Source organism: Ursus maritimus, unplaced genomic scaffold (genome assembly GCF_017311325.1).
Source record: "Ursus maritimus isolate PB19 unplaced genomic scaffold, ASM1731132v1 scaffold_10, whole genome shotgun sequence".
Classification (NCBI taxonomy): Eukaryota; Metazoa; Chordata; class Mammalia; order Carnivora; family Ursidae; genus Ursus; species Ursus maritimus.
Window position 1 is genome coordinate 12,324,153 of NW_024423344.1, and position 16,872 is coordinate 12,341,024.

The window sequence follows — 16,872 nt, forward strand, 5'->3', positions numbered from 1 at the left end:
CTCTCTCTCTCTCAAATAAATAAATAAAATTTTTGTAAAAAAAGGAAATACAAGCAACTTAGATTTTTAAGATTTTATTTATTTTAGAGAGAGTGTGAGAGCATGAGCGGGGGTGGGGAGGGGGAGAAGCAGACTCCATCCTGAGCATGGGCCTTCATCCCAGAACCCTGAGATCATGACCTGAACCAAAACCAAGAGTTGGACACTTAACCAACTGAGCCACCCAGTGCCCCAAGTACAAGCAATTTAGTATTGCTAGAATATGAAATGCAAACCAAAAAGAAGTGACAGAATAATCAGGCACAAGAGACAGGTAAGGGTTAGATAATGGAAGATGCCTTGCCTGGGAATGTTTTAGTTAGATTTTTATGGCAGGGATGTGGAGGGTGGATTTGATGACATGTAGGCTGAAGACAGGGTACTGGTCACTAGGCTGCTGAAATAGCTCAGACAAGGATGACGGTTTCAACCAGGACAGAAGGGCTAGGTATCGAGAGGGGACAGAAAATGAATGGAAGATTTAGCACAAAAGGTCAATGAAACTGACTTGTTCTTTCTTATCTTTGATATTAGCCATTCTGACTGCCATGAGGTAGTATCACATTGTGGTTTCAATTTGCATTTTCCCTGATGATGAGTGATGTTGAGCATTTTTTCATTGGACTGTTGGCCATCTGTAGATCTTCTTTGGAAAAATGTCTATTCAGATCCTCTGCCCATTTTTTTTCATCACATTGTATGAGTCTTTACATATTTTGGAGATTAACTATAAGATACATCTTTTACAAATACCTTCTCTCATTTAATAGGTTGCTTTTTCATTTTTTAATGGTTTCCTTTGCTGTGCAAAAACTTTTTAGTTTCATGTAGTCCCATTTGTTTATTTTTGTTTTGTTTGCCCTTGCCTGAAGAGACCTATCCAAAAAAATATTGAAAAGACCAGTGCCCAAGAGTTTACTGCCTATGTTTTCTTTTAGGAGTTTTATGGTTTCAGGACTTACACATAAATCTTTATTTTTGTACATGGCATAAGAAAGTGGTCTAATTTTTCAAACACTATTTTGTGAAAAGATTCTTTTCTTCTCTATCATATATTTGTGCCTGTAATAATTAATTGTGTAAGTATGGGTTTATTTGTAGGCCCTCTGTTCTGTTCCAAGCATCTATGTGTCTTGTTCCAGTACCATACTGCTTTTATTACTATTTTAGCTTTGTAGTATAGTTTGAACTCTGGGATTGGGGTATCTCCAGCTTTGTCTTTCTCTCTCAGAATTGCTTTGGCTACTGGGGCTCTTCTGTGGTTCTCCACAAATGTTGGGATTATTTGTTCCAGTTCTATGAAAAATGCCAGTGGTATTTTGACAGGAATTGCACTGAGCTATAGATTGCTTTGGATAGTATTGACATTTTTAAAGTATTAATTCTTACAATTCGTGAAATGTATATCTTTCCATTTGTTTGTGTCCTCTTCAGTTTCTTTCATCAATGTCCTACAGTTATCAGAGTGTAGATCTTTTATACATTTATTCCTAGGTATTCTATTCTTTTTGATGGAATTGTAAATAGGATTGTTTCCTTACTTTCTCTTTCTGATAGTTTCCTATTAGTGTACAGAAATGTAACAGATTTCTGTATATTAATTTTGTATCCTGCAACTTCACTGAATTCATTTATTAGTTCTAATAGTTTTTTGTAGTCTTTAGAGTTTTCTATGTATAGTATCATGTCATCTGCAAAGAGTGACAGTTTAGTGTCTTCCTTACCAATATGGAAGCCTTTTCTTTCTTTCTTTCTTTTTTTTTTTTTTTTTTTTTTTTTGTCCGAATGCTGTGGCTAGGACTTCCAGTTCTACGTTGAATAAAAGTGGCAAGGCCATCCTTAGCTTGTTCCTGATGGAAAAGCTTTGAGCTTTTCCCTGTTGAGTATGATATTAGCTACAGGTATGTCATATGTGACCTCTATTATGTTGATGTGTGTTCCCTCTATACCCACTTTGTTGAGTTTAATGAATGGATGCTGAATTTTGTCAAATGCTTTTTTTTAAGCTATTGAGATTATCCTAATTTTTATCTTTCATCTTTTAATATGGCTTATCACATTGATTTGTAGATATTGAACCATCCCTGCAGCCCTGAAAAAAATCCCCTCGGTCATGGTAAATGACCCTTGTAATATATTGTTGAACTCTGTTTACTAATGTTTTGTTGACAATTTTTACATTTATATTATTCAGGAGTATTGGCCTTTAATCTTTTTTCTGTACTGTGCTTGTCTGGTTTTGATATCTGGATAATACTGGCCTTGCACAATGAGTTTAGAAGCATTCCTTCCTCTTCAATTTTTGGAATACTTGGAGAAGGATAGGTATTAGCTATTTTTTATGCATTTGGTGGAAGTCACCCATGAAGCCATCTGGTCCTGGATTTTTTGTTGGGAATTTTTGGATTACTTAATTTCATTACTAGTAATCGGTCTGTTCAGATTTTCTATTCCTGATTCAGTCTTGAAGACTTGTAGATATAATGGAGCCATCTTTCTTTTAGCTTTTTAAGTGACTGATCTACTACTATCTTTAGTATGTTTACCAGTGAAATTTTTCCTCTCATAATTTCTTCTAGTTATGGGTTCTTCCTTGCTTAAAGAAGTCTCTTTAACATTTCTTGTAAGTCTGGTTTACTGGTGATAAACTCTTTTGTCTGGGAAACTCTCTCTCTCCCTCAATTCTAAGTGATAAGCTTCCTAAGCAGGGTATTCTTGGTTGTAGACTTTTTTCCTTTCAGTACTTTGCAGGATAAAAGGGAGTGGCACGATACATTCAAAGTTTCTGCTAAGAAATCAGCTTATAGCCTTATGAGGCTTCCCTCCTGTGTAACTAATTGCTTCCCTATTGCTGCTTTTAAGATTCTCTCTTTAATTTTCGACATTTTAAGTATTATGTGATCTCCCTTGGGTTCATCCTGTGAGAGGCTCTCTACTTTCTGGACCTGGATGTCTCATTCTCCACGTTAGGGAATTTTTCTGCTATTCTGTCTATAAAGTTATCTGTCCCCTTCTCTCTCTCTCCTACTTCTGACCCCTATAAATGTTAGTAAAACTGATGTTGTCTAAAGGTCCCTTAACTTATTCTCGTTTTTTAAAATTCAGTTTTCTTTTTGCTGTTCAGCTTGGGTGCTCTCCATTTCTGGGTCTTCCAGATCACTGACCCATTCTTCTGCATCTCTAATTACTTTTAATTCCCTCCATTGTATTTGTCATTTCAGTTACTGTATTCTCCCACTCTGGTTCTTGTTTATATTTTCTCTTTGTTGAAATTCTCATAAGTTCATCTAATCAACCCTCGTGAGTTGAAATTCTCACTGAGTTCATCTATTCAGCTCTAGTGAATATGACCACTACTTTGAACTCTTAACTGTTTTGTTTAGTACTTTTTCTGAGGTTTTATCTTGTTCTTTCATTTGAAACATATTCCCCTCTTCCCTCATTTGGTCTACCTCTGTTTCAGTGTATTATGTCTTGAAAGTAGTGGCCTTTTGTGAAAGGTGTCCTGTGGAGCCCTGTAGTGCATTCCCCTGGTCACCAGATCCAGGCACTCCAGGAGTGTCCCCTGTGTGGGATGTATGTGCCTTCCTTCTGTGACTGGGCCATGACTGCTGGTGAGTCATGTTGGTGAGCAGGGCTGACCCCAGCTAGGCTGGCTGAGTCACCTGGCTGAGTCACCTGCCCCATGTGGCAGGAGGGATATCTGCCAGGGTGGGGCAAGCAGTGCTAGGAAATTAGATGGAGATGTCAGAACAGGCTACCACCAGCATCAGGCCCGCCAGACTTAAGGAGAAGAAGAAAAATGTTGGCTGCCAACACTTCTATTCCCAGAGAAAATTCCTGCCTATCTGACACATGCCCTAAAATTAGTCCATAAATCTTTTTTTTCCACGTTTTAAAAAACTCTTTTATTACATATTTGCAAATAGTTTTTCTTTCCCCAGCCCAATTAAAATGTTTCTTTTCATAACCAATAAAAAAATATTTATATCTGAAAAAGAAACTAATTTTTATTTTTTTAAAGGAGTAAAGTGGCTTTATTGAAAAAAAAATGGCTTCAGTGGGGGGAAAAATGCCATGAATGACCTTAACTGTAATAATATACTAATTAATAGTATATTTTTCTTCATATATAACCCAGGTGCTTTTCATACTACTGCCTCTAATGAGTCTTGGAGTGATTGATATAAAAGCAGAGTCTCCACTCTTCTGGAGCCTCACTGATTTTCAAAGCCAGATGTTCTAGGGGCTCATCTTCCCCAGGCAGATCCCCAAGACAAGGGGTGCTGATGTGGGGCTTGATCCCCTCACTCCTCAGGAAAGATCTCCGAACCTGTGATATCCCTCCTCCTTATGGATTGTCACACCCGCAGTTTGGTTCTCTGCCCCTCCTACCCTTATCGATGTGGCTTTTCTTTATATCTTTCTTTAGCTGTGGAAGAATTGTTCTGCTGGTCCTAAGGTTGTTTCCAGAGGGAGCTGCATTATATGTAGTTGTAGCCTCAGTGTGTCCATGGGAGGAGGTGAGCTCTGGGTCCTCCTTTCTCTGCTGCCTTCCCAAGCTCCTCCTCTAATACCTTACTTAAAAGGATTCCCTCAGTAAATTCTAAAACTGGTACTGGAATAGGAGGTTGTATTTAATAGTCACCTGTGTGAAGACAACTCTGGAGGGCTTTGGTTCTATACATGGTCCAGTGAGCTAGCTGGGACTGAGGAAAGATGAAGATGTTCGGCAGATCAACTTTCCAAAGAAAACAGACCTCGCCAACTTAGCTTATAAAAGAAAACAAATCTTTAAATGCACAGCAACTTTTAAAAATGCTCCTGAGATCAAACTGCAAAACAGTTGACTTCCGTAGTGTATTTGGGGGGCACTAAAAAGTGACATAGGTTATCTTTTTATGATTTATCTTTTGGTACCAGTAATTTTGAGGTAAAATACCTCTTAGCTCTGTAACATGAATACTAACATTACCTTGAGATTTTTTCCTCTTCCTCAAATTATATCTTTCATGTCTTCCCATGGCATACAAATAATGAGAAAAAGTTATTTTTCAAAGAGGATCCATGTTCATGATTACACTTATTAAGCATTTATGTGCCCAACTGTACTAAGCATTTTATATACATCATCTCGTCTTTAAAGTTACCTGTGAGGTCGGTAACGTCTTCAGTCTCACAGATGAGAAAACTGAAGCACATAAAAGTCTATTGACTACGGTCCCACAATACGGTACAGATTTGGCATTTGAACCCAGCTCTACCCAAGCCTGTTGTCTTATGCATTTTAACTCTGGATATGCCCTTCTACTCAAATAGAAAACATTTTAAAGGAGATGTTAACCTCTCATCTAAGGAGAGTATCCCAGTGGTTGATACAGGAAGTTATGCAATGTATATAACCCCCTACACATACGAGGTAGTAGTTTTATTTGTTCAATTTTAGTTTACCAAGATATTAAGCTTATGCTTAACCAGACCAGAGAAATGAAAATTTTCTCTCTTGAGGATGCAAAATCTAACCTGCAACTAAATATGGTAAAAAATAATTTTTTTAACAGCTGCTAAATATGTCCAGGGAACTGAGTGACTTAAAGAAAAACCTGAAGGAGGCCACCGCGGCCATTGCAGCTGACCCTCTCTATATAGAGGGTGCATGGTCTGAGCCCACCTTCACATCCACCGAAGCAGCCATCCAGTCCATGCTGGAGTGCCTGAAGAACAATGAACTTGGCAAGGCTTTACGGCAAATCAGGGAATGCAGGTAACTCTACTGGTTCTTTTAGAAACGGTGAAAGGAAATGCATGCCTGATAGTTACTTTGTCATGATCGGGGACTGAATCACTACAGACGGGACATCTAGATATTTTATACACATCCTTCTCAGATCTTTACCATCACCACGCCAGCTATATCAGATTTCAGAACTTATACGTATAAAGTATAGGTGTTACTTCTGGTCTTTTGTCATCCCTGTAATGTTGAAACCCTTCAAATTATGTTGGGGTATACTTTGAAAACTATTATTTGAAGGTATCCTCTTCCCCCCTCCGTTTTGATAGTATAGTTAAATTCATTGGAACCAGAATGCTATAGCAAATAAATGTTTTATGATTATCAAATTCTGTTCTGAGAGTTAGAAGCTTTAGATAGTTTCATCAGAACCAGTAACATTCCACAATCAGTTATGGTGATGTTTGCAAAACTGAATATACTAAAAGCCACTGTGTTGTATCCTTCAGATGGTTAAATTGTATAGTAGTATGTCAGTTACACCTCAAAGCTAGGTTTTTTTTAAAGTAATACTCTTATACTACAAAGGCTCATAACCTTTCAACTTTGTAACAAATAGTGCCTCTAACCTATGCTGTTTTTTGACTGCAGAAGTCTGTGGCCCAATGACATCTTTGGAAGCAGTTCTGATGATGAGGTCCAGACACTACTGAATATTTATTTCCGCCATCAAACTCTGGGACAAACGGGTACTTATGCATTGGTGGGGTCTAACCAGAGCCTGACCGAAATCTGCACCAAGCTGATGGAGCTGAACATGGAGATCCGGGACATGATTCGCAGGGCCCAGAGTTACCGAGTCCTCACTACTTTTCTTCCAGACTCCAGTGTTTCTGGCACTAGTCTCTGACAGGAGCCTCCCATCCCCCATGGGTTCCAAGCTGGGGGTGCTGTCATGCTGGGGTGATGTCATTCAGTGTCTTTTCAGCCTTCAGAAGGCTTGGTCAGACTGTTCTCCCTCTTGTTACCTGTAGGACTTTTTCTAAACAGGATGACAGAACTTCCAACGTGTAGCAATACTATAAGAACCAAGGTAGCATAGAACATTCTGGGACAGACTCCATCTGTTATGCTGTGTGGCACAAAGGTGTTATTTTACTGAGGAGATGCAACTCACTACTGAAGAAAGTGACTTCCATTGCATACCAAAGCCGACTACACTGAACAATACCTTCCTTTCTAGAAACAATTTTAGATTGGCAAAAGTGCAATGTTTTCTTCACTAAAAAAATATTTTATATTCTAAAACTTGTACATTCTTTTATTTTTCCTTTTATTTTTTTTTTTCTTTTTTCTTTTTTTTGGTGGGCTGAGGAAGGGGCAGGCAGAATGAAGCTGGCCACTGAAAACTGTTAAGACGGTCAAAAGCTGACAGCCTGTTTATGTGAAAAAGGGAATTGTAAATGGACAATTTAATATACACTGTAATTTGAATACGATTACTGTATCTAAAAGGAGCTGCTATGAAGTACCTTTCTTATGTTGCTAGGCTACTGTTTCTGAAAGCCCTGAATCTCTTTGCAGGAGTCTGTGATTAGGACCCTAGCACCAAATATGGTCCAGATAGACCTTTTTGTAAGGGTCTTGGCTGCTTTTTACTAGAAGGTTGCTTATATGAGCATATTTATACTACAAAAGGATGAGTGTTAATTTTAACCAACTTTGCCATTTTGTAGGAAAAAGTTAAAGAAATTCACATTATAAATTCCAAGTCTTTTCACCTGTCATGCATGCATATTTTAATATCCATTTGGATAGCCAGAAGTAGAATCATAAACTATGAGTTGTCACTTTGTTACTTAAAAAATGTCATATTTTATTTGTAACATATATGTAAAGAGCCATTCTTAAGTTTTCTCCTTCAACTTAATGCTGTCAAGTGTTAGCTGTGTGCATGTAAACCAGTTGCACATCAGAAACATATTCAAAGTTGATCTATTTAACTTATTCACCTGTAAATACATTTAAAGTTTTTGTGATGTAATCTTGGTTGATATTCTATTCAGAACTTCCTTTAGACTAAAAAAAAAAAAAAAAAAGACAAAATACATACCGACCTTGGATTTTATTTCTGGTTTAGAGATCTTTGCCATTGACACACATTTACAGTTTTGCGTGTGGGCTGCCACCGTGATAACCCCGAGGGGCACCATTCATATACGTTGCGTGATTGGCAGTCACTGAGGCTGAGCAGCAAGCACAGGGACTCTATGAAGCAGGAACTATGCTATCTCTTTGGAAGTGGACACTAAGTTAAGACCGTGACCTTCAATCAGCTCTCTCTAATCAACCAAAGACAGAAATCAGAAGAGTGAGTGCTCTACTTGTCAACACCTATCATTAGATTGTCATCCTTAAAATTGTGAAACAGACTCTATAAGGAAAAGTAGGAGTTTTAATTCTGTCACCATTGCTCATCTGTCTCCACCCCACAGGAAAAACAGGGACACAGACACACACGACAATCTGTCTTCCTACTCATATTTACCTAGACTAACAAATATAACTTGCTTCACTAAATACAAAAACTAAACCTTAAGTAGTAATTTTCTGGAAATAGCCTGTAACAGGGAGTATGAGCCAGGATTTTTTTATGTTACCAGAGATAGAACTATTAACTAATTGTTATAACTTTCTTGAGAGGGAGGAGGGTTCAAGATGGCAGCACAGGAAGATCCTGAACTCACCTCCTCCAATGGACACAAAAACCAACAATTACATTAGAGTAATTCCCACAGAAGGGGACCTAGAAACTGGTCCTTCACAAAAGGAACCTAGGAACAGAGCCTTCACAAAAGGAACCTAGGAACAGAGCCTTCACAAAAAGAAAAAGCCACTGAGACAGGTAGAAGAGGCAGAGATACAGTCTCACTAAAGAAAACACACTCCTGGCACAGTGTTCCATGGTCAGGAGAGTTCTCAAAGTTATTAACTTTTCCCTGAAAAGCAAGATATTTGAGATCTGTATCAGGAACCCTAACCTTCACATCCTGCACAGGAGAGAAGAGTCCCCAAAACCCATAACTATGAAAACCAAAAGGGAGTATGTCCAAGAAAATTATAGAACTACAGGGAAAGGAAAACCTATTCTTAAAAAGGCTCATGTACAGACTCACTCAACCCAGGAACCAGGGTACAAATACCAGATTGAAAAGTGCACACACCACAGGTGAATGAGACCCACTTACAAATTTTGGAGTACCTGCCAGAGAGTCAGGAGACAGCTGGGGCTCTCCACGGAGACAGAGACACTGGCAGCAGCCACTTTTGTTCACTCATTCTGCCACACTGGCCAGCACTGGCACGTGCCATTTTGGAATCCTCCCTCTAGACTCCTAATGCCAGGGAACATGCCCCACTAAGAGCCCTGTACAACCTGCATCTCAGCAGGTCCTCACAGCCAGCCAGGCTAGGCACCGGCATAACCCCATTAGCACACCTACATCAGTGGCTGCCAGCCGCACAGCCAGCTGGCACGGGGGCCACTCCTGCACAGCAATACACCCACAGCAGTGTGGCACCACTGCGATGGGAGAATGCATGCAGCCCACAGAGTGAACAGCCCTGGAGCACCTGTGTCTAGTGCACAGGTGATTGCACTTCGGGGCCCCAGGATCTCCCACATAAGGCCACTCCTTCAAGACCAGCAGACACAGCTGAACTACCTAATATATAGAAGCAGAGTTAGGCAAAATGAAGATACAGAGCAATGTGTCCCAAATGAAATAAAAAGAAAAAAATTCAGAAAAAGAACTGAATGAAGCAGGGATAAGCGAACTACCTAATAGAGTTCAAAGTAATGGTCAACAAAGATGCTTACTGAATTTAGAAGAATGGATAAAGATAGAACTTCAACAAAGAGAAAATATACAAAGGTACTTAACCAGATCTGAAGACTACAGCAACAAATGAAAAAGGAATAAACAGCAGATTCGATGATAAGGAAGAATGGATTAGTAATCTGGAAGACGTGGTACTGGAAATCACCCAAACTGAACAGCAAAAAGAAAGATATTTTTGGAAATAGGAATAGTTTAACATACCTCTCGGATAACATCAAGCATGTTAATATTAATGCTATAAAGGTCACATGAGGAAAAGAAAAAAAGGAGCAGAAAACTTATTTGAAGATAAAATAGCTGAAAAATACCCTAAACAAGGAAACAGACACACAGGCCCAAGAAGCCTAGAGCGTCCCAAACAAGATAAGTCCAAAAAGATCCACATCAAGGCACATTATAATAGAAATGTCAAAAACTAAACATAAAAAAATTGTAAAAGCAAGGAAAAAGAAATTAGTTAAATATAAGGGAACCACCATAAGACTATCAGCTTATTTCTCAGCAGAAACTCTGCAGGCCAGAAATGGCAGGCAAGAGATATTCAAAGTGCTAACAGGAAAAACAAGCTTTAAAAAAATGATACTCCAGTTTCTTTCCCAGAGTCCATAGTCTCTCATGGTTCATTCCCCCTTCTGTTTACCCCCCCCGCCACCTTCCTTCTTCCCTTTCTTCTCCTGGGAAACAAACTGAGGGCTTTAGAGGGGAGGGGGGGAGGGGATTGGGATAGGCCGGTGATGGGTATTAAGGAGGGCACGTATTGCATGGTGCACTGGGTGTTACACGCAAGTAATGAATCATGGAACTTTACATCAAAAACCAGGGATGTACTGTATGGTGACTAACATAATAAAAAATTATTATAAAAAAATGATACTCCACCTAATAAGGTTATTATTCAGACCTGAAGAGGAGATCAAGAGTTGACCAAATAGAGGAACCACACAGAGAACAGCAGGAGAGACAGATACATGGTACTCACGGAAATCCCACACCCAATACCACAAAATGCAGGAGGAAGGAATAGCATTAAAGGGACCATTCTCAGATTTCCCCAACCTGAGATACAACAAAACAAAACAAAAAAGCAGCAGTTTAAAGGGTAACTAGACTATAAGCAAAGGAAACTCATTTATAACCCCTAGAGCTTCTGCCCAACAATGGGAAAACTACTGCATCTCTCTCTGTGGCCATGGGTGCTGGTGAGCACCACTATTTATGTTCCCTCTCCACCAGATAGCAAGGGCAAAAGCACAGCCCAAATGCTTTCACCAGTTGGCCACCTCCACAAAGCCCCAGACCCACAGCCCACACCAGTTCCAGCCATCATCTCAAGGCGGCCACTTGCTGGAACACACTCCAGTTTCAACCATCCCACCAGAGCTGCCTTTGGGTGGCACACACCCTAACACCCCTGACCTTTACCCGCTACAGCTCCAGCCATCTCACCAAGGCAGCCTGGGCATGGGCCACCTCAGGACATGCTGGCTTCTGCTCCACCCAGCCCACCAGGATGCCCCTGCATGCAAAGCCTCAGCCTATATCCACCCAAGCTCTAGCCATCCCACCAGAGGATCTCCAGTGCAAAGTGCCCCAAAACACTGGTTTGCACCTGATATAGCTCCAGGCAGCTGGCCAAAGCTGCCAGATACATGCCATCGACACGGGGGTGCTCCAAGGCTACTCCTTTAATGTCGAGAACAGTAGCTATTTTGCCTAATTCACAGAAACAAAATGAGAAGAAGAATATGATCCAAATGAAGGAACAATACAAAACTTCAGAAAAAGAACTAAACAAAATAGAGATAAGCTACCTGATAAAGAATTCAAAGTAATGGTCATAAAGATGTTCACCAGACTTAGAGAAGAAGAGTAGATAAACTCAGTGAGAACTTCAGCAAAAGATAGAAAATATAAACGAGTTGAAGAACGAAATGACTGAAATGAAAAACACACTAGAGAGACTCAACAGCAGATTAAAAGATACAGAAGAACAGAGCAGTGACCTGGAAGACAGAATACTAGAATGCAACCAAGCTGCAAGAAAAATTTTAATTAAGAAAAGGAATTTGGGAAGATAGCAGAGTAAGAGGATCCTGAGCTCACTTCATCCCACAGACACACCAAGGCAACAACTACATCTGTGCAACTAACTCAGATAATGGCCTGAAGACTGACAGAACAGATCTTCCGCAGCTAAGTCATGGAGAGAAGGCCCCATCAAGAAGGATAGAAAGGGCAGACACTTGGTTAAGAACCAAACTGCCAGAGTTGACAAATGGGAGGGACATCATAATCACTGAGAAGCAAGGGGACCAGACCCCACACTGGGCACCCCCAGCCCTGGATTCACACTGGAAAGATGAGTCCCCTAATGTCTGGATTTGAAAATCAGCAGGGCTTAACTCCAGGAGCATTAAAAGTCAGTGGGTCTTAACTCCAAAAGAGCCTCAGGGTGATAGGAGACTGAGCCTCTGACCTAAATAAGTCATCACACTAAATAATTTGCCCTGAGACACAGCGCAGAAACAGCAGTTTGAAAAACACCTAGGGCATACATGAAGGAGATTTACTGACTAATTTTAGAAAGGGTGCCTGAAAAGCAGGGATCTGCAGAAAGTTTCTCTGGGAACAAAAGTGCTGATGGGCACCATTTTTCTTGCCCTACCCCAGCCTAGAGAGCTGAACACTTGTGGGAGCTGGTTCTAACCATCTTTATCTACCTCCCCAACACCATATGCTCTGCACCAACACACCACTGCAAACCCAAGCCACCCAACCCACTGGGCTTTGAAGGTCCTGTCCCTCCACTCCCAGCAGGCAGCCATGGCCAGACCAGACCAGCACCACCTCAAAGTGATTCCTGCCCTGAGAAGGCAGGGGAAATAACCACACACACTAGTGTGCCTGCAGTTCCTAGAGCTGGGCCTCTTAGCTGGCTGTGCAGGCAATCAAGCCCTGCCCTTCACTGTGCCTGCAGCTGTGACAGAGGCTACTTGAAGACGGCTAGTGAGAGTGCTGGCCCCACCCACCAGCGAATCCAGGTGGCTAAAGCTGGGCCTCTAAACAGCATAGGAAGCAAATCCTGCCCAGTGGTGCCAGAGAAAGCAAAGTGGATCACTGGGGTTAGCTGAGGTGAGGAACAGCCCCTACCACCAGTGTGTCCACAGCAATCTCACCTTAGCCACAAAAGGAGGGCACATGCAGCCCACACAGTAGATGGAATGCCTAGTTCTGATGACCAGGGGATATTACACTATAGGGCACGACAGGATCTCTCCTATATAAGGCAACTACATTCTAGACCAGGAATAGTAGCCTACTTACCTAAGAGAGTTAGAAAAAGTGAGGAGACAGAGGAATATCTCCCCAATGAAAGAACAACACAAACATCACGGAAAAAGAGCTAAATGAAATGGAGATAGGCAATATGCCTGCAAGAATTCAAAGTAAAAGTCATAAAGATACTCCTCACTTGAGAGAAGAGCAGATGAATAAGTGAGAATTTCAACAAAGACATAGAAAATATTTAAAAGAACCAGTCAGAAGAGAAGAATACATAACTAAAATGAAAACTACAGAAAAGGGGGTTCCGGGTTTTGGCCGAGTGCGGGCGAGGAGTAGGTGATAAGGACTGTATGAAGTTTGCTGATCTGAGAAGGTCCACTTCTTGTTCAGTGGATGATGGCATTGAACAAAAAGGATTGGTACAGCATTCTGGGGGCAGACCCATCTTCAAGTGTGTCAGACCTAAAACAAAAGTATCACAAACTCGTATTAATGGGAAAGCACCTTCGCGTGGCTTTCTCTTCGCCCTGGCTGCCTGCTGGCTCCTCAGGTTCCAGAGAGTGTGATCATCACGCTGAGATGCTGCCTCCCCCTCAAGCAACAACACAGCACTTCTTTGAGCCAAAGAAATAAAAGGAATAAAAATGCACTTTCCAAAGGGACTGATCTTAAAGATTTGAAAGGAAAGTTGCCGAAAATCAGCAGAATAACAGCTATGGAGGGAAAGTATCTGTTTGGGGAAACGGCCAGAAGAATTAGACCTTTCATTTCTACCTGTTAATCATTTACAATTTTACATCTAGGCAGATAAACAAGCTCCACCACGAAGAGACAAGAAAGCTGGCGAGCATCACAGGAACATTTACAAGTTCGAAGTCTAGAGATTCTTCTATGTAGCCAATGTGATCGATTTCAAGGTTTCCGTTTCCCCCACAGCGACAGCCGAGCCTTGAAGGTGATGTGGGGATGACAGAATGATTTCAGGAGTCCTCTTGCGTGGCTCTCAGCTCTTGCTAAGCTGCCAGCCCTTCTGACGCTTAACGATAGAGCTCTTTGTCTTCTACACATTTCTCCTTGGCTTTTTCCTCCATACTTATAATCTTTGATCACTTAATCTCTTTAGTTTAAAAAAAATCCTTTATTCATTCCCCAAGTTTTCATAACTGTCCTTTCCCTGTTCACCTTATTTCAGACCCTACCAAGCTTTTCCTTGTTCCATAGAGCATTCCTCCAGGTGAGCTACAACAGAATGGTTAACGTAGCTGGTACAATTGTTACTTAGACTCCCATGGTTCAAGAACACGATCCTAGGAACTCGGCGGCATGTTTCCAAATATTGTTTCTCCCCAGGCCATTCTCCTTCCAGAACAAAGGTCTTAGGAAAAAACTAGCTCATAGAAGGACTTCCTACATGTGGAAAAGACACCTCAAAGCTTTCTTTCAAAACGTATGCATGAAATGCCCCCTCATCCAGGTAGTAATTTTCTGCTAATATCACTCTCCCAAGTAATGGTCCTTTTCCTCCATGCCAAATACATTAGCGGACACCTGCAAATGACCAAGTGGATTCTATGAAGTACAGAAAACCGTTGAAAATGGATTAAGTGGTATTTGAGCTATTCACAATCAGTGTGAATTGAGCTAAGCAGAAGAAAAATAAAATTTCAAATGGTAACTAAAAAAAAAAAAGAAAGAAAGAAAACTACAGAAAAGGGAATCAACAGCAGATAAGAGGATGCAGAAGAATGAATCAGCAACCTGGAAGGCAGGGTAATGGAAAGCAACTAACCTGAAGAGCAAAAAGGAAGATCAATAATAAAAAATAAGAAGAGGTTAAGGGAACTCTGCATTATCATCAATGGTAATAACATTCCCATTATAGGGATCTGAGAAGAGAGAGAGAAGGAAGCAGAAAAGCTACTTGAAGAAATAGCTGAAAACTTCCCTAATCTGGGAGAAGAAAACAGATATGCAAGTCCAGGAAGCAGAGAGACCCTAACAAGATAAACTCAAGAAGGTCCAAACCAATACACATAATAATTAAAATGGCAAAAAGTAATGATAAAGAGAGAATCTTAAAATTAGGAAGAGGAAAAAAACCCAAAAAACAAAACAAAACAAAACAAAAAACGGTTACCTACAAGGGAAACCCTATAACGTTCACAGCTCATTTTTCACCAGATACTTAGCAGGCAAGAAGGTACTGGCATGATATATTCAATGTACTGAAAGGAAAAAACCTACAACAATGAATACCCTACCCGGCAAGTTTATCATTCAGAATTGAGGAGAGATGGAGTTTCCCAGAAAAACAAAAGTTAAAGGAGTTCACCACCACTCAACAAACCTTGCAAGTGATGTTGAAGGGAACTCTTTAAGTAGAAAGAAAAGGCCATTACCAGGATAAGAAAACTATGAAAGAAAAATTTCATAGGTAAAAGCAAGTAATTATTAAAGATAGACTAATTACTTACTAATTACTTATTAATAACCTATAAAATAGAGATTAAAACACAAAAATAGTAAAATCAATTATATCTATAAAAATTAATCAAGGGCTATACAAAATAAAAACATGTAAAATACAACATACACATACAATGTGGAGGGGAGACTAAAAATTTTGTGCTTTCAGAATGTATTCAAACTTTGTAACAACAAACTTAATATAGGCTGTTATACACTTACAATGTTATATATGAACACAACGGTAACCCCAAATTAAAAACCTATAATAACTACACAAAAAATAAAGAGAAAGGATTCAAGTGTAACACTTAAGAGAGTCATAAAAATACAAAGGAAGTGAACAAGAAAGGAAAAGAGAAGAACTTAAAAAAAAAAAACAGAAAACAAGTAACAAAATGACAATAAGTACATACTTATCCATAACTACTTTAAATGTAAATGGACTAAATGCTTTAATCAAAAGACATGGATGACTGAATGGATAAAAAGAAAACAAGACCTATCTATATGCTCTCTATAAGAGATTCTCTTCAGACATGAAGGTGCATACACAGTCAAAATAAAGGGACGGGAAAATATATCCCATGCAAGAACTAAAAGCCAAAGCAGTAATACTTATATCAGACAAAATAGAGTTTAAAACTAAAGACTGTAGCATTAGAGAAGGGCATTAAATAATGATAAAAGGATCAATCCAATAAGATGCTATAACAATTTTAAGTATCTATGTACCCACTACAGGAGCACCTAAATACATAAACCAAATAGTAAAAGATGTAAAGGCAGAAATTGACCATAATACAATAACAGTAAGAGACTTTAATAACATACTTACATCACTGGACAAATCATCCAGACAGAAAATCAACAAGGAAATAGTGGCTTTGAATGATACATTAGACCAGATGAACCTAACAGATATATACAGAAGGTTCCTTTCAAACAGGAGAATATGCATTCCATATGGATACGGAATATTTTGAAGGATAGATCACACGTTAAGCCACAGAAAAAGTCTCAATAAATTTAAGAAATTTCAAATTAATATCAAGCATCTTTTCTGACCACAATGTATGAGACTAGAAATGAATTACAAGGGGGAAAAAAAACTGGGGTGGGGGGGGGGGAAACACTTGGAGGCAAAACAACATGCTAATTAAAAAAACAATGGATCAATGAATAAATCAAACAGGAAATCAAAAAATACATGGAGACAAATGAAAAGACAATAGTCCAAAATCTTTGGGACACAGAAAAACAGTTCTAAGAGGGAAGTTAATGGTGATACAGGCCTACCTCAAGAAACAAGAAAAGTCTCAAATAAATCTAAACTTATACCTAAAGGAAACAAAAGAAAAATATAGTACCAAGTTGGTTGAAAGAGAGAGAGAGAATGAGAGGAAGGAAGGAAGGAAGGAAGGAAGGAAGGAAGGAAGGAAGGAA

The 16,872-nt window shown here is 39.7% G+C and overlaps 2 protein-coding genes across 4 annotated transcripts in view; one reads left to right on the forward strand and one right to left on the reverse strand.

Moving 5' to 3' along the window:
- FRY (FRY microtubule binding protein) overlaps window positions 1–9,839 on the forward strand; it is a 252,030-nt gene extending 242,191 nt beyond the window's left edge. The window contains exons 60-61 of the mRNA XM_008692211.2: window positions 5,601–5,803; window positions 6,425–9,839. Of these exons, the coding sequence (XP_008690433.2) occupies window positions 5,601–5,803; window positions 6,425–6,683 (462 nt within the window). The 3' untranslated portion in view covers window positions 6,684–9,839. The remainder of the gene's footprint in view (window positions 1–5,600; window positions 5,804–6,424) is intronic.
- ZAR1L (zygote arrest 1 like) overlaps window positions 1–16,872 on the reverse strand; it is a 55,052-nt gene that overhangs the window by 11,307 nt on the left and 26,873 nt on the right. The gene's annotated exons all lie outside the window — the stretch shown is intronic.